General features: G+C 46.3%; 1 protein-coding gene across 1 annotated transcript in view; it reads right to left on the reverse strand.

The window, feature by feature from the left end:
* Positions 1–2,868: 2,868 nt before the first annotated feature.
* The window catches only part of STAG3 (stromal antigen 3), a 28,769-nt gene continuing 6,332 nt past the window's right edge, over positions 2,869–25,305 (reverse strand). Inside the window, exons 4-33 of the mRNA XM_021680033.1 lie at positions 25,011–25,107; positions 23,882–23,958; positions 23,382–23,586; positions 22,677–22,828; positions 19,122–19,195; positions 18,198–18,321; positions 17,613–17,711; positions 17,323–17,402; positions 16,837–16,944; positions 16,459–16,573; positions 15,765–15,870; positions 15,496–15,599; positions 15,131–15,223; positions 14,917–15,006; positions 14,452–14,652; positions 14,260–14,330; positions 14,084–14,171; positions 13,527–13,607; positions 13,352–13,444; positions 13,040–13,208; positions 12,779–12,915; positions 11,884–11,985; positions 11,226–11,374; positions 10,843–10,971; positions 10,586–10,743; positions 5,021–5,195; positions 4,671–4,772; positions 4,279–4,357; positions 3,240–3,299; positions 2,869–2,975 (exon numbers count right to left, since the gene is read on the reverse strand). Coding sequence (XP_021535708.1) covers positions 2,967–2,975; positions 3,240–3,299; positions 4,279–4,357; positions 4,671–4,772; positions 5,021–5,195; positions 10,586–10,743; positions 10,843–10,971; positions 11,226–11,374; positions 11,884–11,985; positions 12,779–12,915; positions 13,040–13,208; positions 13,352–13,444; positions 13,527–13,607; positions 14,084–14,171; positions 14,260–14,330; positions 14,452–14,652; positions 14,917–15,006; positions 15,131–15,223; positions 15,496–15,599; positions 15,765–15,870; positions 16,459–16,573; positions 16,837–16,944; positions 17,323–17,402; positions 17,613–17,711; positions 18,198–18,321; positions 19,122–19,195; positions 22,677–22,828; positions 23,382–23,586; positions 23,882–23,958; positions 25,011–25,107 — 3,327 coding nt within the window. The 3' untranslated portion in view covers positions 2,869–2,966. The remainder of the gene's footprint in view (positions 2,976–3,239; positions 3,300–4,278; positions 4,358–4,670; positions 4,773–5,020; positions 5,196–10,585; positions 10,744–10,842; positions 10,972–11,225; positions 11,375–11,883; positions 11,986–12,778; positions 12,916–13,039; positions 13,209–13,351; positions 13,445–13,526; positions 13,608–14,083; positions 14,172–14,259; positions 14,331–14,451; positions 14,653–14,916; positions 15,007–15,130; positions 15,224–15,495; positions 15,600–15,764; positions 15,871–16,458; positions 16,574–16,836; positions 16,945–17,322; positions 17,403–17,612; positions 17,712–18,197; positions 18,322–19,121; positions 19,196–22,676; positions 22,829–23,381; positions 23,587–23,881; positions 23,959–25,010; positions 25,108–25,305) is intronic.

The following is a 25,305-nucleotide window of genomic DNA, read 5'->3' on the forward strand; positions in this document are numbered from 1 at the left end:
CTGGCTCTCTACTGCATTAAAGTTGATGTATGTTCCTTCGTCTTCCCGAGTGTCCCAGGGTTCCTCTGGCGGGTGGGCCACTCCTCTATGCTCTGCTCTCGTCTGACCCCCCTCTTTCAGTGCCTACATCTCCAGCCAGCCCAACTGCACACGCAGGGCTCACAGGGAATCTGTGCTCAAGGAAGACTTGTTGTGTGGGTCCTTTCCAGGTCTTGTGTTCCACCCTACCCCAGGGAAGGAACTACAGAGCTCAGGGAAGACTTCAGAATGCCTGTGTGTGAAAATAAACCTTCCCCCGTCCTGCTCCCTTATCCTCTCGTGCCATCCAAGAACACTCTCTTCATCCTGTAACATCCCCAGTCAGTGCTGCCTGGAATTCAAAACACAGGATGACTTACCTGTTAGCCGAAGACTCTTCTCCTCAGCCATCTGAAAAAAATCTCTTCACTTTATAATTTAGGAGAGACCACCACCAACTCACCTTCTGGTGCAGCTCCTGGCCACAACAAAGGTTAAAAAAGAAAAAGCCTTAATTGAAGATGATTTAAAATAATTTAAAAGCTATTATTTGCGGGGGGCACCTGGGTGGTTCAGTCGTTAAGCGTCTGCCTTCGGCTCAGGTCATGATCTCAAGGTCCTGGGATCGAGCCCCACATCGGGCTCCCTGCTCACTGGGGAACCTGTTTCTCCCTCTCCCTCTGCATCTCCCCTTGTTTGTGCTCACTCGTGTGCACGTTCTCTCATTGTCAAATAAAATCTTTAAAAAAAACTGGTAAATGTTTATATAATTCTTTTAACTGACAGACATGCCCAAACATTTGGAGTCTTAGGACTCTAAGGTTCTCTTTTAATTACTAGTGCTATGTAACAAACCACCCCAAATTAAGTGTAAACATTTTATAGTGCTCATAGATTCTATGGGTCAGGAATCTGGAAAAGGCACAGAAAAGATGAGGCCTGGGGCATTACAATCATCTGGTTCATATCTGAAGCACGTCTGGTGGTTGATACTGGACATAGGCTGGGACTTCAGCTAGGGCTGCTAGCTGGACCCCCAAACATTGCCTTTCCATGTGCCTGCTTGGGGGCTGTCTCACAGCCTGCTGACTGGGCTCCAAGAGTGAACAGGTCAAGAAACAGGATGTTGGAAACTGCTAGTTTAATTCAGCGTTCAGAAACTGGCACAGCATCAGTCCACCATATTCTATTAAGCAATCACAGAGCCCATATTCCAGGGGAGAGGATCTAGACCCACCCCCTCCATAAAGAGTGTTAAACAATTTGGGGAGCATGATATAAAACTTGCAAATATTCTAAGGTTGAGGCTCAATTCACCACCCTGCACCATCTGGATGCATAAAGATCTCCATATTTACAGAGCTGCCGAGTTTTTCTTTTGATCTTGTGAAGTACCCTCAGCTTGGCTGGTATTTAAATAACTTGGGAATCTTTCTCCTCCTGGATCCTTAGTGACCTCCTATGTTCACCTTAGTCTTCCACTCCATTCCCAGATCCCATAGGAAGGGCTTCTTTCCCTGGACCTGTTGCCCCTTAATACAGATTCAAGATCTCTGAGTAGGTCAGCTGCCTTTCCAAAGAGACTCCTAAATCCACCTTTAGCGTCTATCTGGAGGAGAGGGTGCTGGAGAGGAAGGGAGGAGAAGGAAGAAATGAGTTTGGCTGAGTGACCAGATCACGGGAAGTCAGGATTCCTTTTGCACAGACCACCAGCCGATTGGCTGTATCCAGCTTGGGAGACCACAGTGAGAACCTGGAGTTAAAGCAGATGCCCAGGACAGGGAGGAGGCTGAAGGGCTTAAACAGTCAAAGTAGAAAGTGACGAGAGTGTCTTCACATATCTGCGTGCTTGTCAGGGGGCAAAGAGAGAGCAGAGGTGCTGTGCTCTTTTAAGAAGCAGAACGAGAACAAAAGAGTTTGAAGGAGGAAGGTTTCCAGAGGTGGCCTAAGTGAGAGATGATGGCTGCACTGAGCGAAGAGACTGACAGATGAGAGAGATTTTGCAGAATGACATGACAGGACTTGGTGAGGAACCAGCTGGGGAAGGCAAGATTAAAGGAGAAGGCAGCATCGAAGTCTTGGATTTTGGGGTTGGACATTTGGAGCCCCTTTTCTAAGTTTCCTCCTAACTCAGACACTGAGATTCTATACAATTTCAACTTATAATAGGTGTCTTGGGGATGAAGTCACGAACCTCCCCCTGGAAAGAACCCTTGGGTGAAGGCTGCCAAGGTGTATGGTCTATTCTCAGTGTAGGTGAGAGAGGCCACGCTCCAGCCATCAGGGATTCTGCCTGCCCTCCTCGGTGCTCTCTAGAGAAACTACTGAAAGGTAGCCAGTGTCTTCCCAGTTCCTCTGCCTCACCATGTGTCCCAGTTACTGAGCAGCCTCGAGCCAATACATGAAAGCACTTGGGGGCACATGAAAGGCCGGCATCTGTCTGTACACTGGGCCATGGGGCGAGCGAGGCAGAGCCGCTTAAGACACCAGCAAAGAACCTGATGGGCATTAGTTTAACAATCTCAAGCCACAACCCAGGAACCAGCTGCTTGAAACATGTTTATTGAGCTAATCACTAGGGTACAAAAGAGGCTGGGAAAGCTGTTCCCAAAATACAGGAAACTGTTGGGCTCTTTCCATTCAGCACAGGGAGGCAGCACCTCTCCCATACTGAGGTAAAGCCCCCACCCACTCCAGACACAGCAGGAAAAAGGCACTCAACACCGGGACGGAGCCGGGGAGCATTAAGAAGGACAGGGGGCCTAAGGCTTCTCTAGCCCAACATCATCAGAGAAAGGTTAGGTTAGGTTAGGAAGGCACAGCCCACCTCTCCTTCCCTTCAAAGACCAGGGTGGGGCCTCGAAGTAATGGTTCCTTCTGCGCTCTTCTCCTATTTGCCTTTTCCAAGTTGAGGTGGGGCGTGGAGGTGGGAGGGGCACAGAGTCCTGTCAGAAATCCTGTAAGGGGAAAGATGAAAACACAGAGACAAAACAGCCCAAAGGGCAAAGAGATGACAGTGAGCTCCCCCAGGTGACCATTCTAGTTCTCCTCCTACCCTCCCCCCACAGCTACTCCTAAGGTTCCAAAAACAGCGGAGAGGACCGGCCACGGGCTATGGCCTATCTTTCCGCCTACTACATAGGACAGAGGTTACCTACAACACCTCCCAAGGACACAACTCCTCTAAACTGCCTTCCACAATCTTGTGTGGGGACACTCACCTCAAGGTTCAGCTCTGTAGAATCTAAGAGGTCCAGCCCGTGCTCGCTGGGAGAAGAGTGCTAGAGAGAGCGGGCAGAAGTCAGTCCGTCACATGGCAAACAATAACCAAGGGCCCTTTCCAAGCTGGGTCCCTGCAGCAGCCAGGGAGGGGAGGCCAGCAAAGGGACGGTGGGCGAAGGTTCAGACCTAGAGGTGCCTCCTCTCCTGGCTTGCCAACTGAGGCCCTTAAATTTGTTCAGTTTGGAACCAGAGAATGGCATTTTTCCTGAGGGAACTTCAGGAAAGACCATTTTATGAGACTGATGCGCTGCCTACTGCGCTAAGGAGGCACCTAAGAAAGACCATTTTAATAGAGGCCTTGCTCTCTAGTCTGTTTGAAGACGTCCTTGTTTTTGTGCTTCTGAGTCCAAGACCCTCCATTCCCCTGCAGTATTCTGCCCTTTCTTTCCCCCACAAAGAGCAGAGAAGGGAGGAGAGTAACAGCAGCGGACACATAACCCTTCTCAGTTTACAAGCTCCATTTGAAAGATGCAGAGGTTGAGGAGTTAAGAGAAGCTAACTTGACAAAGCGGTAGAGCTGAGGACTCAGATCACCTCACAGCTTCCATGTGCTCCTACTGGCCTGGAGCTATTTGCTCCTGAGGAAGCAGGTGGGCCAGGGTGGGAAACGGAGTGAGCGGAGGACCTGGGGAGAGGAGGCGGAACGGTGGGACCAGGGGACCGTCCATCGTCTCTAGCTCTGGGACTCCTTTCAACTCTTAGGCTCAGAGGCAAAACACTTACATGGGGATTGAGGGAGGGAAGGTTATCCGAGTCCTTTTTGGTATTTTTGTTTTCCCTCCCTTCTTTAATAGAAGTCCAAGCAAAGTACAAAGCAACTTACAAATCTCCCTCCTTTACTCTGTGATTCTTTAAAAAAAATCCTCAGCAGCTTTCAGAGAAAGGGCATCGTCAGGACAACAGAGGAGAATCATTCTAGCTTCTCTATCATAGTTACCTCTAGTTCTAAAGGGAGAAGGGAATGTCGGCTCTACTCACCTTGTCTGTATCTTGCCATTCTTCACTTAACTCATTGTGACTTTCCAACTCTTCTTCATCCTCTTCCATAAGGCTGAGGCTGAGGGCAGGAGCAAAGGGCAGAAGCTCTTACACTGCTGCTTACGGACGAGCCCTGAGAGGCCCTGGGAGGCATCCGGGGGAGAGGGGATGGGCATGCAGGGAGCGGGCTCCAGGTTCCCGCTGCTGCTTCCATCAGAGCAGCTCTCCTCCTGTCAGTTCTACAAGCCGGGGGCACACACTATCCTGGAAGGAAGTGGTCTGTGATTTAAACATGTCCAAAAAGTATGGGCACAGAAGCAGTGGGTCACGGGAGAACCCCTCACAGTGGCCGCCAAACGTGAAGTGAGGACGGAAGACAATGAGAAGCTCACCGGGTCAGCCGGGTGCCCAAACCAGGACCTGAAGGGTTGAGCAGAGTCCGGAAATGCTGTGGACTCGAGAACCTTGACCTCTGGTTACCTGAAAGGGGCTGGCTGTTGGGAATGAAGTAGGATCAGGGATGGGGGTAAAAGTAAAGGGTAAAAAGGGGATGGTGGGCAATGTTACACGAGAAAAACGTGTAGGGAAAAAGAAAATCCCAAGCTAAGAAAATGGGAAAGGTGCAGGGACGAACCCGAGAAGGATGGAGTGCCAAAGGAGGAACAAGAGAACAGAAATGGCAGGATGGAGGCAGCCAGACACCAAGACCAGATGCCCGGATGCTGCTGCCCTCGGACCTCACCCTTGGGTAAGCTCCGGTTCTGAGCTGCCTTCTTCCTCCACTTCTTCCAACCCCCTCAGGGGCTGCGCCCTCTTCACTGCTGTGGAGGTGAGGGTGGGTGAGGGGGGGATGCTGTTCAGCTGCAGGCTTTCTTCCTGGGATGAAGAGGCATCCCCTCTCTGTTGCCTGGAGGGGCCTGAGGAGAAACAGGCACGCGTAGTCACTGGAGACCAGGGACTGCCACAGATCTTTCCTACGGTTTCAAGACCTGCCCAGGGTTTGGTTCGCAAAAGTTCAGAAGAGAATGGAAAACCTATATGGCCTCGTTATGTTAGGATAAAAACGAGTATAATCCTACTTACTAAAAAGTAAGGCTTACAGAATGGTATCCAGGGCTTGTTGAAGGAAAGCGGAAAAAAAAAAGGCGTAAAATGGCTTTAGAGTTTGGGGACCAGAAGCCACAAGGGTGGAAGCATGAGGGCTAGCGAGAATAGAAAAATGGGAGACTGGATTTTCTAAAAGCCAGGAAAAATGAGGCGACCGCAGCACCAGCGAGCTGATCTGAAGGAGAAGTGGAACACCGGGAGTCACGGCCTTAGCCTCTCGTGCAGAGACCGGAGAAGGCAGAAGAGAAGAAAGAATCCAAGGTTATCTCAGAAAACCCAGGTGATCGTATTTTCAAACCAATATGAATATTTGTCTGGGTGCCTGGGTGGCTCAGTCGTTAAGCGTCTGCCTTCGGCTCAGGTCATGATCCCAAGGTCCTGGGATCGAGCCCCGCATCGGGCTCCCTGCTCGGCGGGAAGCCTGCTTCTCCCTCTCCCACTCCCCCTGCTTGTGTTCCTGTTCTTGCTATCTCTCTGTCAAATAAATAAATAAAATCTTTAAAAAAAAATATATGAATATTTGTCAACTGTAAATGTTCACACCCCCGTTACCCTCTGTCCCACAGCCATGTCTGTGTGCTGAAACCAGTCACTGGAAAGTGAGCTGCTACTGGTCTAAGCGGAGGACTAGAGAAAACAAGGAAGAGCTACACGTAGGACTTTGGGGCGCCTGGAGGCTCAGTCGGTTAAGCGTCCGACTCCTGACTTCAGCTCAGGTCATGATCTTGGGGTCGTGAGGTGGAGCCCTGCGTCCGGTTCCGTGCTCAGTGGGGAGTCTGCTCGGGATTCTCTCTCCCTCTCTCTCCCTCTGCCCCTCTACCCGCGAGTGCGCATGCACTCTCTAATAAATCCTTAAAAAAAAAAAGCCAAATTGAAAAAAAACAAAAAAAACCCACATGTGTGACTTTGTATCCCCAGGGAGGACCAGGTGGGCCTTCCTCCTCTCCCCAGCCTATTCATGGTGCGATGCCCAAGGGCTCAGCCCTTCAGTCTGTCCTGTCCTCCATCTTCACTGGCTTCCTTAGCCACACAGGTTCACATTTTTAAATACCAACTCCCAAATTTATCTCAAGTGTTTGCCTCTCCCCTGAACTCCAGACTCCTGTCCCCCCGCTATCTGTCCAGCATTTTCACCTGCAACAACATGGCTAATACTCAAGTCCTATTCTTCTCACTCCCCACTTTACCCATCTACGTTGGTAGCCATGCCATCAATAACCGTTGTTAGGTCAAAATCCTTTTTTCAGGCCAAATCCACCTTCAGCTCCTGTCTTAGATCCCACACTGTTTGTCAGGAAATCCTGTCAGTGATACCTTAGAAATATATCCAGGATCTGGCCACTTTTCCCCACCTCCACCACTCCCCCCAGTCTATCCACTCCATGGCTTCCTTGCTGGTCCCTTTGCTTCTGCCCTTGCCCCTCTACAGTCAATTCTCAACACAGCAGCCAGAGGGATCCTTTAATAACAGAAGGCAGATCTCCTCTGCTCAAATGCTCTGTTTTCCCATTTCACTGTTTTGTTTTTTTTTTAAGATTTTATCTATTTTTTTGACAGGGAGAGACACAGCAAGAGAGGGAACACAAGCAGGGGTAGTGGGAGAGGGAGAGAGAGAAGCAGGCTTCCCGCTGAGCAGGGAGCCTGATGCGGGGCTCGATCCCAGGACACCCAGGCGCCCCTCCCATTTCACTGCTGAGTAAAAGCCAGAGTCTTTACTTGGCTTCATATGGTCTGGGCTCCTCCAATCTCTTCGGCCTTATATCCAACATACCCTCCATTTGCCATCTGGCCTGCCTGTTCTCAGAACATGCCAGGCACATGTCCTGTGCAGTGCGCCCCTTTGGTACGCTCTTCTCTATACACCAGGCAAACCCTCCCTTCCTTGAGGTCTGTGCCCAACACTCGGAGGCTCTGCCAGGCTTCCCCCATCCCTCGCGAGGAGACTGCAGCTCCCGCCTCCCCAGTGTTTGCCAGCCCTCTTCCTGCCTTCCCACCACAGCACACAGCACACAACCTGCCACTCTCTAAAGAAGAGAGATTTGTCTTTTTTCGTGCACTGCCCTATTCCCAGCACACAGCGCTCAATAAATACCTGTTGAATGAACAATGGAACCAGTCTCTTCAGTGTTCTCCTACCTTTACAAACCCTGTGTTTTAGGCAAACCGACCAATACATGTACATGCTTGGCTGACACATACCTTCCCACGTCCTGCTTGTGCTACTCCTCCTTCATCTGTTCAGCTTACATAAGATCTTATCCACTTTTCAAGCTCCACTTAAATTCCATCTTCTTGGTGAAGCCTTCATAGGCTTTAGATCAACTATACTCAAAGTGATACCTTCCTTCCCTGAATTCTAAAACACACATCTGTCAATTCTTAAAACCCTCAGGAAGTTATTTACTGGTGACTGTTCATAATTTAAATTTTCTATAAATGCATTTTCTCTATTACACAGTAAGCTGCTTGAGGATCCTTCCCAGCCTCTAAAACACCTAACACAGTATCATGCACAGAATAGGTCCTTAACAAATATTAGTTAACCGATTAAAGGAGTTTCCTGGTGATATAAAAATACTTTTAAGTGGTACACAAAAGACATTAAAAAAAATGTTATACTCTACCTCACACCATATACGAAGATTTACTCAAAATGGATAACAGACCGAAGTCTAAGAGCTAAGACAAGAAAACTTTTGAAGAAAACACAGGTGTAAAAGCTTCATGATCTTAGATTAGGCAATGATTTTTCAAGCTATGACACCAAAGCACAAACAACAAAAAAGAAACTAAATAACCTGGATTTCATCAAAATTAGGAACTTTTTCCTTCAAGGAAATGAAAAAACCACCCACAGAATGAGAGAAAATTTTTGTATATCCTGAACTGATACAGGACTTGTATCTGGAGTATATAAAGAACTCTTACAACTCAGCAAAAAGACAACCCAATTTAAAAATGAGCAAAGGATCTGAATAGACATTTCTCCGAAGAAGATACAAATGGTCAAATAAGCACATGAAAAGATGCTCAACATTAGTTATTAGGGAAATGCAAATTTAGGCGAGGAGATACCACCTCATGACCACTAGGAGATGGGAAAAATAGGAAAGACAATAATGAGTGTTGTAAAGAATGTGGAGAAACTGCGGCCCTCATACGTTGCTGCACAAACTGTAAATGATGCAGGCACTTTAGAAAACAGTTTGGTAGTTTCTGCAAAAGATCTGGCAATTCCACTCATAGGTATATCTCAAGAAAATTAAAAACATGTACACACAAAAACCTGCACATGAATGTCCACAGCAGCATTATATATAACAGTCAAAACATGGAAGCAGCCCATCGATAGGTGAATGGATAAAGAGTATACAGTGTACACATAAAATGGAGTAATACTCCACTTGTCTTAAAGAGATCTTGCCATTTGTGACAACGTGGATGGACCCAGAGAGTATCATGCTAAGTGAAATATCAGACAAAGACAAATAAGGATACAATTTTACTTATACGTGGAATCTAAAAAACAAAACAAATGAACAAAAAAAGCAGAAACAGACCCATAAATACAGAGAACTGGTGGTTGGCAGAGGGGTGGGGGGATGTGCAAAACGGAAGGGAGTGAGGTACAGGCTTTCCAGCTGTGAAATGAGGAAGTCACAGGGATGAAAGTCAGTGATACATGACAGCGCTCTATGGTGATGGATGATCACTACACTTACGGTGAGCTAGCATAATGTATAAAGTTGTCATACAGTTACAGAATCACTGTGTTGTACACCTCAAACTAATGGGAAGCTGTATGTCAACTATACTCCAATTAAAAGAAAAAAATGAAGGGCGCCTGGGTGGCTCAGTTGGTTAAGCAACTGCCTTCGGCTCAGGTCATGATCCTGGAGTCCCGGGATCGAGTCCCACATCGGGCTCCCTGCTCAGCTAGGAGCCTGCTTCTCCCTCTGACCCTCCCCCCTCTCATGTACTCTCTCTCATTCTCGCTCTCTCAAATAAATAAATAAAATCTTTAAAAAAAGAAAAAAAGAAAAAAATGAAAACCACCCAGATGTCAATCGACTGGCAAATGGATAAATAAAATGTGGCATAGCCGTACAATAGAGTATTTGGCCATAAAAAGGTATGAGGTACTGGGGTGCCTGCCTTTGGCTCAGATCATGATCCTGGAGTCCTGGGATCGAGCCCCTCGTCGGGCTCCCTGCTCAGTGGGGAGTTTGCTTCTCCCTCTCCCTCTGCCCCCACCCCCCCAGTTTGTGTTCTCTCTCTCAAATAAATAAAATCTTTAAAAAAAAAAAAAGGTATGAAGTACTGATATATGCTAAAACATGGATGAACCTTGAAAATATCTGCTGGGTGAATGAAGGCAGCCACACAAGGCCACCTACTGTATGATTTCACCATATGAATGTCTAGAATAGGCAAATCCAGAGACAGGAAGTAGATGAGTGATTCTGACTACGGCTGAGAGATGGGGAGAATGAGTATTTTAAAATGTTCACTTGAAAACACATAACTCATCAAACTTGTGATTTCTAGGATATTATCACTTAAAATGAAACTATATTTAAAAAAATTAAAGAAAAAAACCTTAGATTATAAGACAGGTAGTGATCTGAAAGTAAAAAAAAAAAAAAATCATGAAGGTTGTGTAAAAATCTTTAAAATCTGGAAAATAACAGAATACTAGATGCAAGGAGGGGCTCCCTAAATGTACAGATTTCTTCATTCAATCTTTGGTTTTATCATCAGTTTCTATTTTATTTTTCACAAAGGTTTGCTATTTTTACTTGGCAGATAAACCTTGAAGAAAATGAATACCGCTTAATGACAACAGATGCTCAGTGAAATATTTGACCAAAGACAGAAGTTTGAAGGAGGCAAAAGACCATATGCTGCTTATCTAAGAATTGGCTCTGAAGGGGCGCCTGGGTGGCTCAGTTGGTTAAGCGACTGCCTTCGGCTCAGGTCATGATCCTGGAGTCCCGGGATCGAGTCCCGCATCGGGCTCCCTGCTCAGCAGGGAGTCTGCTTCTCCCTCTGACCCTCCCCCCTCTCATGCTCTCTCTCTCATTCTCTCTCTCTCTCTCAATTAAATAAATAAAATCTTTAAAAAAAAAAAAAAAAGAATTGGCTCTGAAGAAAGGAAGTAGTGCCGAATACCCTGATACCCACACACACAGTACTTTACCTTCAGTGCGCCTCTTCTTGGAGCGGGGGTAGCCCTGGGAGCTGGCCTCTGCTGTGTTCTCCACAGGGCTGAGGGAGTGGCGGTAGGTGGTGACTGGACCCCAGGGACAATCAGGTGACTGGGAGACACGCTGCAGACACTTTTCCAGGTAGGACAGTCTAAGGAAGGGTGGGACGAAGAGGCTGAGTTGCTCGCAGGGCCCTCACCATTCCCTTCTTCCCTAATCCAAGTCATTATCCACGCACCCACTAACTTACAGCAGCTGCTTGTCCTGATGGAAGAGTCGGGGGGAAAACTCGGAAAGGAGCTCCAGGAATGCCAGGTTTGGGGGCTGACCGGAGGAGCCGGCTGGAGGAGGCTCAGACAAGGAGAATTTGATGCCTTCCCTTGGTTGAGCAGAATTATTTTAGGAAGATAGTTCCTCCTCACTTCCCCCCCAGGGCTGAAGCATCCTGTCCAAGTGCACCCTCCCCGCCCTCAGTTTGTCTCCCAGAGAATACCACTGGCCAAACTGATTGCTCCTCTCAACATGCTTATCCCTCCATCCAAAACCAGACTTCCGTTCTCCCTGTACACAGCCTCTGGCTCAGCCCTCTTAGAAAGACCCAAGTACGCTGACCTCCAACCAATACTTCCTTACTTGTGTAGCGTGACCACAAGGTCACGGTTCTGTAGCTGCTGGGGTCCAAAGCTCAAGGCAAACCTTCGGGCCAGGTCCCTCATCTCATTGAAGGCTGGAAGCTCATTCAGGCCCTGGGGCCCCTGTTCCTGCAGCAGTTCTGTGTACAACTGTGTCCAGGAAACATGGTACATTTGGGAAAGGGAGGAACAAAGCGGAAATAGAGAAGTACAGCATTCCCTTCTCGGCCAATTCTAAAGGGCTTGGGAAGCCATCTGCTACTTTTACTCTTTCCTGCCACGACACTGTCCCTACCCCTGACCCCCTGTAGCACAGAGAGTCTTCACCCTTGCTCTAGAACAAAACAAATGTCTGTAGTAACTGAAGGGACTAAGAGACAACAAACTAGAAGAAAATTAGGAATTTCTATCATCTTACTGATGGTGCTCCTATGTCCTAATATAGTTGAATTTCTATGGAGTTAGGGTGGAAACTGCCCCTCAGCTAATACTTTCCACGGACCTACTAGTTACAAAGGAGACTGTCAAGCAGAGTCAAAATAAATTAGTTCCTGTTTGTAAGGTTCTCACACCCTACATGGCTGAGGGTGAGCAGACAGTTGGTGGGCTACAGGGAGGGCGTATCATAGGCCTGAGGTGCTCCAGGCAGAAGGGAGTACCTGCTTGAGGCTCAGCAGCAGGATTCGGGAACAATGACTCCGGTCAATCTGCCTTGCTCTAGTTAGTGTTTCCTTGATAATGTCACCATAGTCATTGTAGAACTGAGGGACAGGAAATGGAGAAGATAATGTTTGACCACAAGACAAGACATTCCATTCTGTTTCTTCCTTTACACTCATCATGTGTCCTTCTTAAAGTACCTTAGGTCAGGAAACATGAATTGAAGTATAAAACAACTCAGACTGGACCTCCTCTCTAGCCAACAGGTCTGGGCCCAAAGACATCAGAGTTTAGACAAAAAAATAAGGGAAGCAACTCTGCCCTTAGCCCATTTCTTGGGGAAGAAGAGTAATAAGCTTGCCACCGTCCGCTCTCTGTGCAGCACTGAAGCCTTCACTGTTTGCCTCTCCCCCACTAGAAGGGAGGCTCCGTGAAGCAGGAACTTTACTCTGTGTTGCTCACCGCTGTGTCCTTAGTGCCTGGAATGGTATCTGGCCCAGAGTAGGTGCTCAAAATAAACATAAATCAATACAATGGTGAGTCAAGGAAACTGAGGTACACATCTAGATATCTTGTAAGGATTGATACCTCTTCCATTCTTTTTTTTTCTTCTTATATTACACCCAGTTTATGGAGACTGCATTCACAGAAAAAAAAAAAAAAAGATTCTGGACAGAAAGAGTAAGATTTTCTTTCCAATGAATTTCCTAACAGCTTTCTTCCCATGATTATTTACTACTGACTCTTCTTTGTCCCTTTATTCCAAACTCCTGTTGCCTTCTTCCTCGCACTTTCTCTTCAAGCCTGATAGCATCATCTCCCCCACCCTCCTTCCCAGAGTGCTCCTGTGTCTGAAGTTCCAGCTGTCCTCAGCCTGATGTCACTCCACTCCACCTTGTTGTAGTGTTTGAACACATCTGAGGCTGCATCCATCTCCAGGACCCCATAAAGCAAGAGTTTGCAGAACCCAGCCAGGAGGCGGCGCCGCTGGTGCAGCTGTTCTATCTGTAGATGATCCTCCTGGGAATGACCTGGCTCACATGAAATGCAGAATGGAAATATAAGAACCACCGATTTAGGACTCCTGCCCTCAAATGCCTGAGGCAGGCCCAAGCCCCAGACCCTTCCTGAGCCCCAGGTATTGAGTCCTTGTACCACTGCCCAGTTCTCCAGGCTGGATGAAGACGTGGTCCATGAGGAAGCTGGCTAGTTCAGACTGGAGAGTAGCTTCAGGAAAAAAGACAAGGGGTCTAAGGAAATCACGACCCCCTACGATCATCTGAGGGCTGAAGATGAGAAGTAGATCACTTAATAAGACAAAAGCCTGTTGGGAAAAAGAGAATGCTTAAAAAGGACAGGATATTGATCGAGACAGAAATTACGCAGCTAATCTCCCCCTTAGAACAAGGCTTCCTTGGACCACAGGGAGAGGCGTGCCTCCTTGGTCCCACCCGAGTACATGCCAACCTGCTCCTGGATGTCCGAATCCACATCTGAGAGGCAACTCTGGCAGAGTTCGCAGAAAGCCACCATCCTGCCCTTCAAACTCAACAGGTGCTTCTGTGGAGACAGTGGCTTAATGAGGAGGAATGGAGACACAGGCCTTTCCATTCCCATTGTCCCTACTCAGACTCAGACTCACCTGGGAAGCACCTGATCCAGAAAGGTGGGTTAGTGTCCAGAGAATGGAAAAATAGACAAGAGTCAAGGCTGGCAGGATCACCTGTAACAACCAAACGTTACAAAGATGGAGATCAGGAGAGTGAGGAGCAGATAGGGAGGGAGGGAGAAAGAAAGGGAAAGACAAATAGGCAACACACACCCAAAGCAGTGAAGAGAGAAAATGAGATTAGGGGACACCTGATTCCTTCTCTGGGGGGAAAAAAGCACTGAATCTGGACAATCTTCAGAGAATTCTGTCTTGGATAGGCATGCCACCTCTTCCTTATTTATCTGTCATCTCCTAGAATCCCTCAATGTTATCCTTTACTCCCAGGAAAAGGGAGAGGGTGGCTGTTTTCAGGCACCGGAGAGTACAGTTCACCTTCTAGAGTGGAACGGAAGGCACAACGTGCACACGACTTTCCTCCTGGGTCTACTCCACACTCCCGGGACTGGGACTGCCTGGCACTGTTGGCCACCTAGAACCCAGAACCCTGAAATGTTCCTCTCAGACTCATCTCGGACTCGTCTACTTGCCTGATGAGGAACCTCTCCTGTGTCCACAGCCTTCCGGAGGAGCCGGTAGCATGGCTCATAGAGCTCCCAGCGACTCAGATCATGAGCACTTTGGGGAGGAGAGGGAAACATTACTCAGGAATCAATGCCACAGACACCAACAGACACAGGAGAAGGAACAGAGGTGAGCTGCTCACTTGTAGAAGGCAGAGAGGCGCTTCAGAGTGGCTGCCAGACTATACACCTCATCCTCATCTAGGAAGGATGACTGAGGAAGGAAGAAGATCCACAGTGGGATTTTCCCGAGAATTCACAGATCCACGTTCCCCATCTTGTGGCCTTCTCTGACCCAAGTTTGGGGTGTCCCATCTTTCAGCTCCAGGTCCTACCTGCAGCAGCTCTTCAAGTTCCTGCTGGAAGCGGTCAGTCAGCAGATCCACCAGTTGGCTGCGGGCAAAGTCTACCCGGCCGAAGAACGTGAACTCAGGATTACAGAGCAGATAGAGGGCATGAGCACCTGCCTCAAGCACCGCGGGCTCTGCGTGCTTCACCACCACCTCCTGGAGTTGCTGTAAGAACAGCTCCAGATGCTGACAGAAAGAGATGAGAGAAGATAGTGTTGCGGGGGAGCAAGGGAGGGAGGGCAAGTCTTCTGGAGGGAAGGAGAGCTGTGGGAGATAAAAAATACATAGTTGAAAGCATTAAACTTAAAGGATAGGATGCCTATGAAAGGGAAGACTTACTGATTTTTCTGGAACCCAGGTTCTTGAGAAGAACCAGATCTTGGCAGTAGAACCTCTGGCCCTAGCAAGGAAGCAGCACTGTATAAGAACTATATTTTCCTCTCTCCTCACCTTCTCCAAGCGCCTAGTGCAGTAGATGTTGAGGTCAAAGTAGCTGAGAAGCTGGAGCAGGGGAGCAACTTTCTCTGCATCAGCTGAGAACTGCAGGGATGAGAGGGAGAACTACTTACTAGCTCATATATGCTAAGCCCTACTCCCAGTCCTCACTGGAGGCCACTTCCATTCACTGCTCATTCCCAGATACTGAATGGTGGGGCAGCACTACCTTGGCCAGGAGCTGGGGGAGCAGGGGGATGAGGTGCTCCGTCAGCTTCACCTTGTCATCGGCTTGGATCTTCCGTTCTTTTGGGGTTAAGCCCTGGAATTAATCATTTGGGGGATGGAGGGAAAGATGTAGAAAAACAGTGGGTCCAGAGAGTGTGGATGTGTATCCCTCTTCCCTACAATCTTATCTGCCCTGGAAGGAAGAGAGAATTCATTTGGCAGCTCCTTCAGATCTCTTTTTTCTAGAAATGGGAATCTTTGAGGGGCAGAGAAGTGGCACCCTAACCCAACACTTGAGGATAAAGATGAACAATGCCTATCTGGATTTAATATTGCTAACCAACCCACCCACCCTTCATGCCATACCTTCCTCCCAGTAATCCGCCCCACAGGCGGGTGACCCTCTGAAGCTTGCCGAACGCTGGACACAAGGATTTCTATCAGCGTGCTCTCCTGCACATCTCCCAAGTCTGGGTTGGCAGGAGGATGAAAAACACAGAATCACAAATTAGCCACCCTCCATCTCCAGGTCACTCCAAATCCCACTGCCCATGACACCTCTGCCTTTATTAAGACTCCTGGTTTCCTACTAGGAGGTGAAAGGTCCCCTCCTCCGGCTATCACACGGCACGCACTCTGGTCCTTCTCCAGCAGCAGACTTGTGAGACTCTCCCAGTCTTTCAGCTGAGACGCTGCACAGTCCCACAGGCTGTCTACTAAGTAAGCAGCGTGGTCATGGAGCTGTGGAAAAAGGTACATTTTTTTTTTAATTTTTAAAATTTTATTTTATTTAAATTCAATTAGTTAACATATAGTGTATCATTGAGTTTGAGAGATAGAATTCAGTGATTCATCAGTTGCATATAACACCCAGTGCTCATTACATCACGTGCCCTCAATGGCCATCACCCAGTTCCCCTTCCCCCACCCCCCTCCCCTCCAGCACCCTTCAGTTTGTTTCCTAGAGTTAAGAGTCTCTTATGGTTTGTCTCCCTCTCTGATTTCGTCTTATTTTTATTTTCCCTCCCTTCCCCTGTGCTCCGTTTTGTTTCTTAAATTCCACATTCGAGTGGAATCATATGATAGGATTTCTTTCTCTGACTGACTTACTTCGTTTAGTTAGCATTAACACCCTCTAGTTCCACCCATGTCCTTGCAAATGATAAGATTTCATTTGAAAAAGGTGCCTGTTATGTTATTGAAGCCACGTTAGAAAATTCTGGTAAATACTGATAAACCATGTCTTTCCTTCCTGCAGTGCCGGCTCCCATCCTTTTCCACCAGCAGGTCTTATGCACAACAGCCAAATAACTCCTTCCCATACGTCACCTCACTCTCCACAAAGAAGGACAGCAGAAGGTGGAAAAAAGTCCTCTGGGCGCGTGGACTTCGGCGTCGCTGTCTCCCACCCACTGTTCTAGTCTCACACTCAGGGTAGAAGAGCCTGGTAGAACGAACATGGGGAAAGAGCCACGCACTGGAGCAAATGAGGAGTGGAATAATCACGATGGGGGAAAGAAAGAGTCCAAGGAGAGCTGTAGGGGAAAGAGGTGCAGAGCCAGGGAAAGCCTCAAGGAGTTGAGAGGGGGAAGGTAACACCAAAAGAGACTTTAACGGGTATGGTGGGTGGTCCCTGGGAAGAGCAGCAGCAGATGCAGGAGAGAAAACAGACAGTGCCATAGGAACAAATGAGAGGCCCCTACTCACTTCCAGTACAGAAATTCCCCTGCAGCAGACGCCAGGGCTCGGTTAGAGGCATACACAACAGGGTAGACGCTCTCACAGTCTGCATCTGTCAGCACCCCTTCCATGTTCCTGCCAAGACAAAAGAATAAAAAGCAGGTGGTTACGGATGTTGTCCTCTAGCACAACTAAGACTAGAAATAAAGAGAGGCAAATGAGGATTTGGAACAATCCAGAGGAACCAAAAATAATAAAAAAAAAAAAAGCAATGAAGATTAACTGACAAAGAACTTTTAAATGACGAGTAGAAGACAGAGGAGTATAGAGAATTAGAGAAGATAGGAAATTTTCCTGGAGATCCTGCAACTCAGGAATGACCTCTGTCTTTCAACCTGTACATAAGGAAGTGTCAACTTATGATAGGTGGAGGGAAAGGACTCTAGAAGGGCCTGTCTGACGTTGGAAAGGTCAGACTCTGAGAGGCATGCCTCCCCATTCCCCAGGACTCACTTCAGGATAAGTATTAGTAACTTGACGGCCTCCACTGCCACATCATACTCTCGGTCCATGACCATGGAAACCATCCGGTCCTGTAAGGAAAGAACACATCGCTCAATACTTCATTGTACCCATCCCCAAACATCACGCTCTCATAGAATTTGAGAGATTCCTAAAGAGAAGGCGTGGAGGCAGATGCTGGGATAGCCATAGACACATAAGAGCAATAGGAATGGAAAGACAGGTGGGGAAATGGGAACCACAAGACAGAGCCAAGCACAGGAGTACTGTCCCGATTTCACCTTGAAGCGGCTGGTAAAGAGCTCCAGGCGGGCAGTCAAATCCCGGCTGCTGTACAGCCCTTTTAGAGCCTTCAGGCACTTCAGACGGACTTCTCGATGCTATCAAGGAAAATAGAAATATGACTGACTATTCCTCTACTTAACCCCCGCTGGGCCTTCATAACCCCTCCGGTAGATTACTCTTTCTGGGCCTTGGTGTCCTGCATGCTGAGGACTTGGGGATGACTCAGAGATAACAAACAAGAGGATCACAGCAGAATCTAACAATCATAAGGAAAAGGACCTTTTGGCTACCACCCTAGCACTTGTCTTACCAATCCATTTCTTGCTTTTCCTAGCTTTCTTACTTTTTCCTAGGGAAAGTCTTTCTCTCTGTACTCTGGTTTTGAGGTGTTCCATCTCCTGGATGTAGCCTTCTCTCTTTTGCCTTATCCTACCCAATACTGGGGAGTTTTGAGGTCCACTGTCTTCCTTGATGGGCTGACCACTAGTGAAGCTTCCAAATGGCAGAACCAGGAAAAGCTGCAGCATCTTAGGGCAGGAAGAGGGTAAGGGGAAAAGGAGAAGAGAGGCTTCAACATGCACCTTATCATGCAGGGTCCAGCCAATATATTTCAAATAGCTGTCAGTGAGGAAAGATGTGCTGTAGCTTTGCATCCAAGACCCAATCTCCTCGATGCAGATAGCACGGATCTCAGGAAGGACATCCCTAGGCACAGAGAGAGAAACTGACCCCCTATCACCTTCTTTCCAAACTCACTTTCCATCCTCCCACACATCTTCCTGCCATAGAAGAATCTATTTTCTTCACTAAATACCCTGCCCCATGCCTTTCATCTTCTCCTCCCAATGTAAATACATAAAAAATAAACATTTTCTGTCTGTAATACTGCATAAAATTATTGAGCGTATCCTCCTTGCCCCTTTTAAAACTGATTTTGGAAGTTAATTTAACCGTCGGCCAAACTTCCACTTGAAGAAAAGATTAAATCAGCTGAAGAGTTCTGGAAAGGCAGAGGCTGAAATCTAGTTAAGAGTGAAAAAAAATATGGATGCTATTTTTAACTTAATTCCACTAGTTCTTTTAAACGGTGTAAAACTCCCGTTTTTAGCACAGTGACACGGCAGGCTGGGCTAGGAAAAGGCCTGCCAAGTTGCATGTCCTTGGGAAAGCCCGCCTTTTGGCTCTTTGCTCTTGTCCTCTTGTCTTCCTGGGTCTCCAGTCCCAGGAAGATGTGGATGGGAAAGTCTTCTGCAAAGCTGGAGCAGAATAATATCAACAATGCCTTATTCTCTTATTTTCTCTCCCAAAAGAGCTTACAAGAGCCTTTGTAGTTGGGGATGAACTAAACCTTACTAATTCAAAACATCTGTTGTCAGAGTTTTTGCTCCAGCTGCATTAGTGCTAGGACTCACCAAATAACCAGGGTCAGGAGAGCGGCCTTGCTACTTTTACAGATTATACAACCAAGGACCAGCTGCTTCAAAGAGAGGAGCCCATGGACTCACCTGTACCGATGCACAAAGACACCCCTGAAAAGGGCATTCATCATCCCCTCAATCTCCTCTTGATGCTCTTGGAGCTGGAGGACAGGGAGGAACAGGTCAATCTTTCTTGTGCCCCACTGGCATAAGGCCACAGAAGTATAGTAAAGTATGACTTCCATCTACTTCTTTTTTTTTTTTTTTTTTTTAAGATTTTCTTTATTTATTTGACAGAGAGAGAGGGAGAGCACAAGTAGGCAGAGAGGCAAGCAGAGGGTGAGGGAGAAGCAGGCTCCCCGCAGAGCAGGGAGCCCAATGCAGGGCTCGATCCCAGGACCCTGGGACCACGACCCAAGCCGAAGGCAGACGCTTAACGACTGAGCCACCCAGGCGCCCCCATCTACTTCTTATTTATTACAGGACACAGTCTGAACCCCTGAAAACCTTCTAATTCTAGAAGAAGCTATATAACCAACTAATGCCTCAGAGGTCTCTCTGTGTTTTTGTAAAAAAATAATATTCCCCTCTGGGTCTGGTTATTCTGGCTATCTTTGGCTATTTACAGGAGCTAGCTGGTAGTTACGTACGTTTTCGACTAACAACAGTTGAGAAAATGAATTTTTAATAAATGTAGTTTGACAGAAAAAGTAGAACTAGCAGAAAAAGAGAGGGAAGAGATTAGACCAGTGGTTCTCAACTGGGGCCCCTCAGGGGTCATTTAGCAACTTCTGAAAACAATTTTTTGGTGGTCACTCTTGGGAGGGGGCACTACTGCCATCTGGTGGATGGAGGCCAGGGATGCTGTTAAACATCCTGCAATGGCAAGACAACCTCCTGTGTCAATTGCGCCATTGTTAAGAAACCCTGGATTAGATGAATGATAGATATCAAGGAAGCAGAATGATAAGAAGAATTACAAGAACAACAAGGAAGCAGAATTATAAGAAAATGTTCTTTAAGACAACTGACCCTACCTCTTCAATAAATCAACATACTGGGAGGAAAATGGGGGAGGCAGAAGTTCTATATAAGATTAAAAGAGGCTTAAGAAATACAACAAATACAATGCATGATCCTTAATTAAATCCTGGTTGGAAATAATCAATTATAAAAGGCATTTTGCAGACACGTAGAGAAATTTAAATATGAATTGGGGTTAGAAAATATTAAGGATTATTAATATTTTTGAATGTGAAAATGGTATTGGGTTAATGTGGGGATAATTTTTTAGATGACTTTTTAAAATATTTTTGTAGAGTACAAAGTTTAAGTCTTTAGGTGGAAATACCAGTATGTTTATAATTTACTATATCAAAAAAAGATGAGCCAAATATGGTGAAATATTAGTTGTTAAATCTACATAATTTGTATACAGTGTTCACTCTACCAGTGTCCCTATTTCTCAGAATGTTTAGAAATTTTCATATTGAAAAAACAGGAAGGGGCGCCTGGATGGCTCAGTTGGTTTAGGCTCTTGATCTGACTCAGGTCAGGATCTTAGGATCCTGGGATAGAGCCCTGTGTCCAGGCTCTGTGCTTCAGCAGGGAGTCTGCTGGAGGATTTTCTCTCCTCCCCGCCCCCCCCCCCCCCCCCCCCGCAGGCGCATGCAGGCATGCACTCTCTTTCTCAAATAAGAAAAGGGGGGAGGCTGATTGGCTCAGTCAGTTAAGCGTCTGCCTTCAGCTCAGGTCATGATCCCAGGATCCTGGGATCCAGCCCCACCTCGGGCTCCCTGCTCAGTGGGGAGTCTGCTTCTCCCTCTCCCTCCGGCTGCTGTTCCCCCTGCTTGTGCGCTCACTTGGCGCACTCTGTCAAATAAATAAAATATTTAAAACTAATAAATAAAAATAAAAAATGAAGAAAAGGAGAAAGAGGGATCGAAGGAAGGAGGAAAAGTGTGTCATCAGTACCAAATTCTACAGAAGTTTGGAGAAAGGAGATTGAAAAAAGGCCATTGACCACAGGGATTAGGAAGTCACTGGTTTGGAGAGAATAATTTCAAAAAAAAAGCTAGGTAGCAAAAAAGGATTCTGTTGGAAATTAAGGAAGTAAGGAAATACTAAAAGAAGGACAGAGATGGAATACTTCATAGAGAAGAAGAATAAAGGATCAAGGGCCCACAGACATTTATTTATACATGAAGAGCAGAAAACAGTGGGGAGGGAGCGATTAAAAACCAAACCGAGGGTGCCTGCGTGGCTCAGTCAGTTGGGTGGCTGCCTTCAGCTCACGTCATGATCCCGAGGGCCTGGGCTCCTTACTCATCGGGGGTCTACTTCTCCCTCTGCCCCTCCCCCTCCCCCTGCTCATGCTCCCTCTCCTTCTCAAATAAAATCTTTAAAAAATATACAAAATAGGGGCGCCTGGGTGGCTCAGTCAGTTAAGCATCTGCCTTCGGCTCAGGTCATGATCCCAGGGTCCTGGGATCGAGTCCCACATGGGGCTCCCTGCTCAGCGGAGCATCTGCTTGTCCCTCTGCCTGCCACTCTGCCTACTAGTGCGCTCGCACTCTCCCTGTCAAATAAAATCTTTAAAAAATAAAAATAAAATAAATAAAAAATACAAAATAAATAAAAAATAAAAACCAAAAGAGAATAACCGATAAAACAAGAGCCTAGACAAGACAAATAAAAGATTCATGGTGGTAGACTCAATTTAAGGCCTGAAACAAACCTTAAGTACATAAGGTTTAAGATCACACAGACACTGAAAATAGAGTGAGGAAAGAAGGTTTACCATGGAAGAGACCTTGGTGAGGGGTGGGAAAACAGTCAGTTGATGCAGTGACACATGGGGAGTCCTGCCAACCTTATGCTTGGGGAGTCTCAGACACTGCTGGAGAGTAGGGGGGAAATCAGTGTCTTGTGACAGACATAGCTGTTTGAAGGTTTAATCGATGTAAAAGATTTTATTAGGGCTATGTCATCTGGTGGTCTTTAAGTTTGAAAGGAAATAAAGCAAATACCTACTACGTGCCAGACTAGGCAATTCACTCACCATCTCATTTAATCTTCATAAAATGGTAGAATTATCCCCTTTTTAAAGAAAAGGAAACGGAAGCTTAGAGGTTACATAAGGTCACGGAACTAGTAGCTAATTGGAACAGAACAAACCCAGGAGTGAATGAAAGGCCTATCGCTTTCCAGTCCTTGAACAGTTGGCCTCCCTTGTCAGTGGCTGGCCTTTAATACTCCTGCGGTGACCTGCAGACTGTATACTTGACCAGGTCAAAAATTAACTGCCTGCACGAGATGCAAGCACAACACTTAAACACATTTCTGATAATGAATGTAGACAATGAAAACTAAGCCAAAGTGGAATTATAAAGAACTCTGAAATTTACTCTAAATTAGAAATAATTCATTGAGCTCACATTCCAGAAACAAGATAAGCACGCAATGACCTCTGACAGGATGGGTCTATTAAGACTGTTAGACTCCACTGTTCATGGCCTGAAAGGTTGCATAGGGGCCTGTGTCTTACCAAAGAGAAGTGCTCGGGCACTGCTAAGATGGCCTGCAGCAGCAGTGGATGGAAGCTGGGAGAAAGGGAAGGAAGAGGCAGGAAACACTTCTTACTTCTTTGCGTTTCTCCAACAGGCTCTCCAGCCGCTCAGGTGCTCTCTGTCCTGGCCCCTTATTTCGTTCAGCCTCATACTGTCGCTGATTATTGTCTTTGTGCAGACTCAGCTGAAGGGCAACTCCTACCAGGGAGGTCATTAGCTTCATGGCTTTGAGCCAGGAAAAACAAGAAAGGGGAATTATTACTTAGGTCAGAGGAGCGAGGATAGGTTCAAAAAAGAAAAAAAAAGCTTCTTGTGGTTTCAATGGGAAGAGGAGGAGGAAGCAGGAAGTGGGGCAGCTGGGGGAAAGCTACCATGGCTGCTGCCACCACTGCCACCAAAAAACAGAAGAGAAAGAAAAGAAAGGAAAAGGAAAGGAAAGAAAAAGAAAAAGAAGGGCAGTAAAAATAAAAAGCTAGAGCAGGGTGACCCTAACATCTGAAGACTGACTGTTCCGGAGTGGACCTTTTTTCCTCTTTTTTGGCCTTCTTTTAATCCTTAGCATATTCCCAGCAGGTGAGCTATGAGAAAAAAGTTTAGGCTGAAAATTGTCACTATAATCTACCCTTTTCTATAATACCACTAGTGAGAAACTTGATTGAAGTGTAAGAAGACTGCCCTTGAAATAAAGAGCTAAGACAGAGGTAAGAAAGAAGATCCAGGACCAAAGAACAGAGGAAATCTCCCCGAGAACATTTAGAGAGTAAAAGTGAGTGCTCACCCGCCAGGGTGCTAGTGTGACGGAAGGCACGGACTTGGGAGTCTGAGAGGCCGGTGAGCAGGGAGATGAGGTCGTCCATGGGGAAGCCGTCATAGAGAAGGCTATACTGGCACTGATAGACCAAGGTCTTCACAAATTCACAGAAGCTGCCCTGGAACTTCTTCCAGGATGGACCTGGTGCTGTCAGGGGATAGTCTCCTGAGTCCTACAGAAGGATTTATGAAAAGGATGAGAAAAGTATTATCAAGTCTATGAAGACATAGGGACTCAGGATATCAAAACCCAATAATATAGTAAAAATGTATCTCAGGTATACCTCATTTCCTGCTATTCTCAACTCTAGAGGCATATTCAGATAACATCTATGGGTCCCTTTTGCCCCCAAGAAATTAAACTCCTTCCAAAAGCTATCCCCATTTCCCAAAATCAGAAAGAGGGGGATAATGGGCCTTATATTCTGAAATAAGAGTGGCAAGAGAATCCTAGTTGTCTTCCTCCACCTCATTAAACTGTTCTGTTAGGTGCCGGATGATCTCTGAGTTGGACATCTTCTTGAACATCTCGGGGGTCACATTGCCTGAGGAATGGAGGAGATGAGGTACTTAAGAGAAAAATAACAGGACACTGTGACCATTTGCATATACACCTGAAGATGAACTACAGAATACACTGAAAAGAGCTTAGGTGGGGAATAAGAAAACCTGAATCCTAGTCATAATATCTGCTACCATCCAACTGTGTATCTGCTATAAAGCAAGCTCTCTAGAAAACCCAAGGAATCAAGCAATAGAAAGCAATGGAAAACAATGGTTTAAAATAAATCCAAATGGGCCATCTGGTTTGCTCAGTCAGTAAAGCATGTGACTCTTGATCTCAAGATAGTGAGTTCAAGCCCCACGCTGGGTGTGGAGCCTACTTTAAAAATAAATAAATAGGGGCGCCTGGGTGGCTCAGTTGGTTAAGCGACTGCCTTCGGCTCGGGTCATGATCCTGGAGTCCCGGGATCGAGTCCCGCATCGGGCTCCCTGCTCGGCAGGGAGTCTGCTTCTCCCTCTCCCACTCCCCGTTTGTGTTCCCTCTCTCGCTGTGTTTTTCTCTGTCAAATAAATAAATAAAATCTTTAAAAAAAAAAAATTAAAAAAAAAAATAATAAATAAATAAATAAAGCTACACCAATTCTGGATTCTTATAATACAATCTGCCTGAAATTATCTTGCCCCAATAAATTAGGTCATGACCTCTGGGGATCTGGGGGCCCACAGCTTCAATGGAGAAATATGGAAGCAAATGGCTAAGGAAATAAGGAATAATAAAAAATTATCTAGAGAAAGGAAGACTAAAAGAGGTCTAATGGTCTATTTTCAAATTTATGAATATCATCTTCATCACATTAGTGTGATTAGTTATTTTTCCCCAAAGGGTCTTAGCTCCAAACCAACATAGTTCCCTAACTGGATCACTTACCTAATTTACCAATCTACAATGTAGTCGAATCAGTGAAACTTTTTTTATGCTTTACTTTCTCCCTTTATTTAGAAAATAACTAGTCCCGCTCATCTAAATGTAGCAAAAGTTTCCTAACATAGGAGTAAAGGGCTAGGGATTACAAAGAGGTAGGAATTTCCTCACCTTTACATCCACAAGATCGGATGAAAAAGTTAATGAGCTCCAGGAATCCTGCATCCTGGTCTTGCTTGTAGCTATCCAGCCACTCATCCACCAAAGACTAGGAAAACAAGGTGGATGATTTCTATTTCTGGCACTATGACAGACTGGAAATCCTGTATGATTGTCCCAACTGAAACAGCTAAACTTCTGATTAAAATATTAAAAACATCTTTTAAAATGTATTGCTGAACTGGAATGAAAAGCAGAATTCCATATAGGCCAAAAATGAAGTGAAGGTAGCAATCCTGGGAGATAA

Source organism: Neomonachus schauinslandi, chromosome 5 (genome assembly GCF_002201575.2).
Source record: "Neomonachus schauinslandi chromosome 5, ASM220157v2, whole genome shotgun sequence".
NCBI classification, from domain to species: Eukaryota; Metazoa; Chordata; class Mammalia; order Carnivora; family Phocidae; genus Neomonachus; species Neomonachus schauinslandi.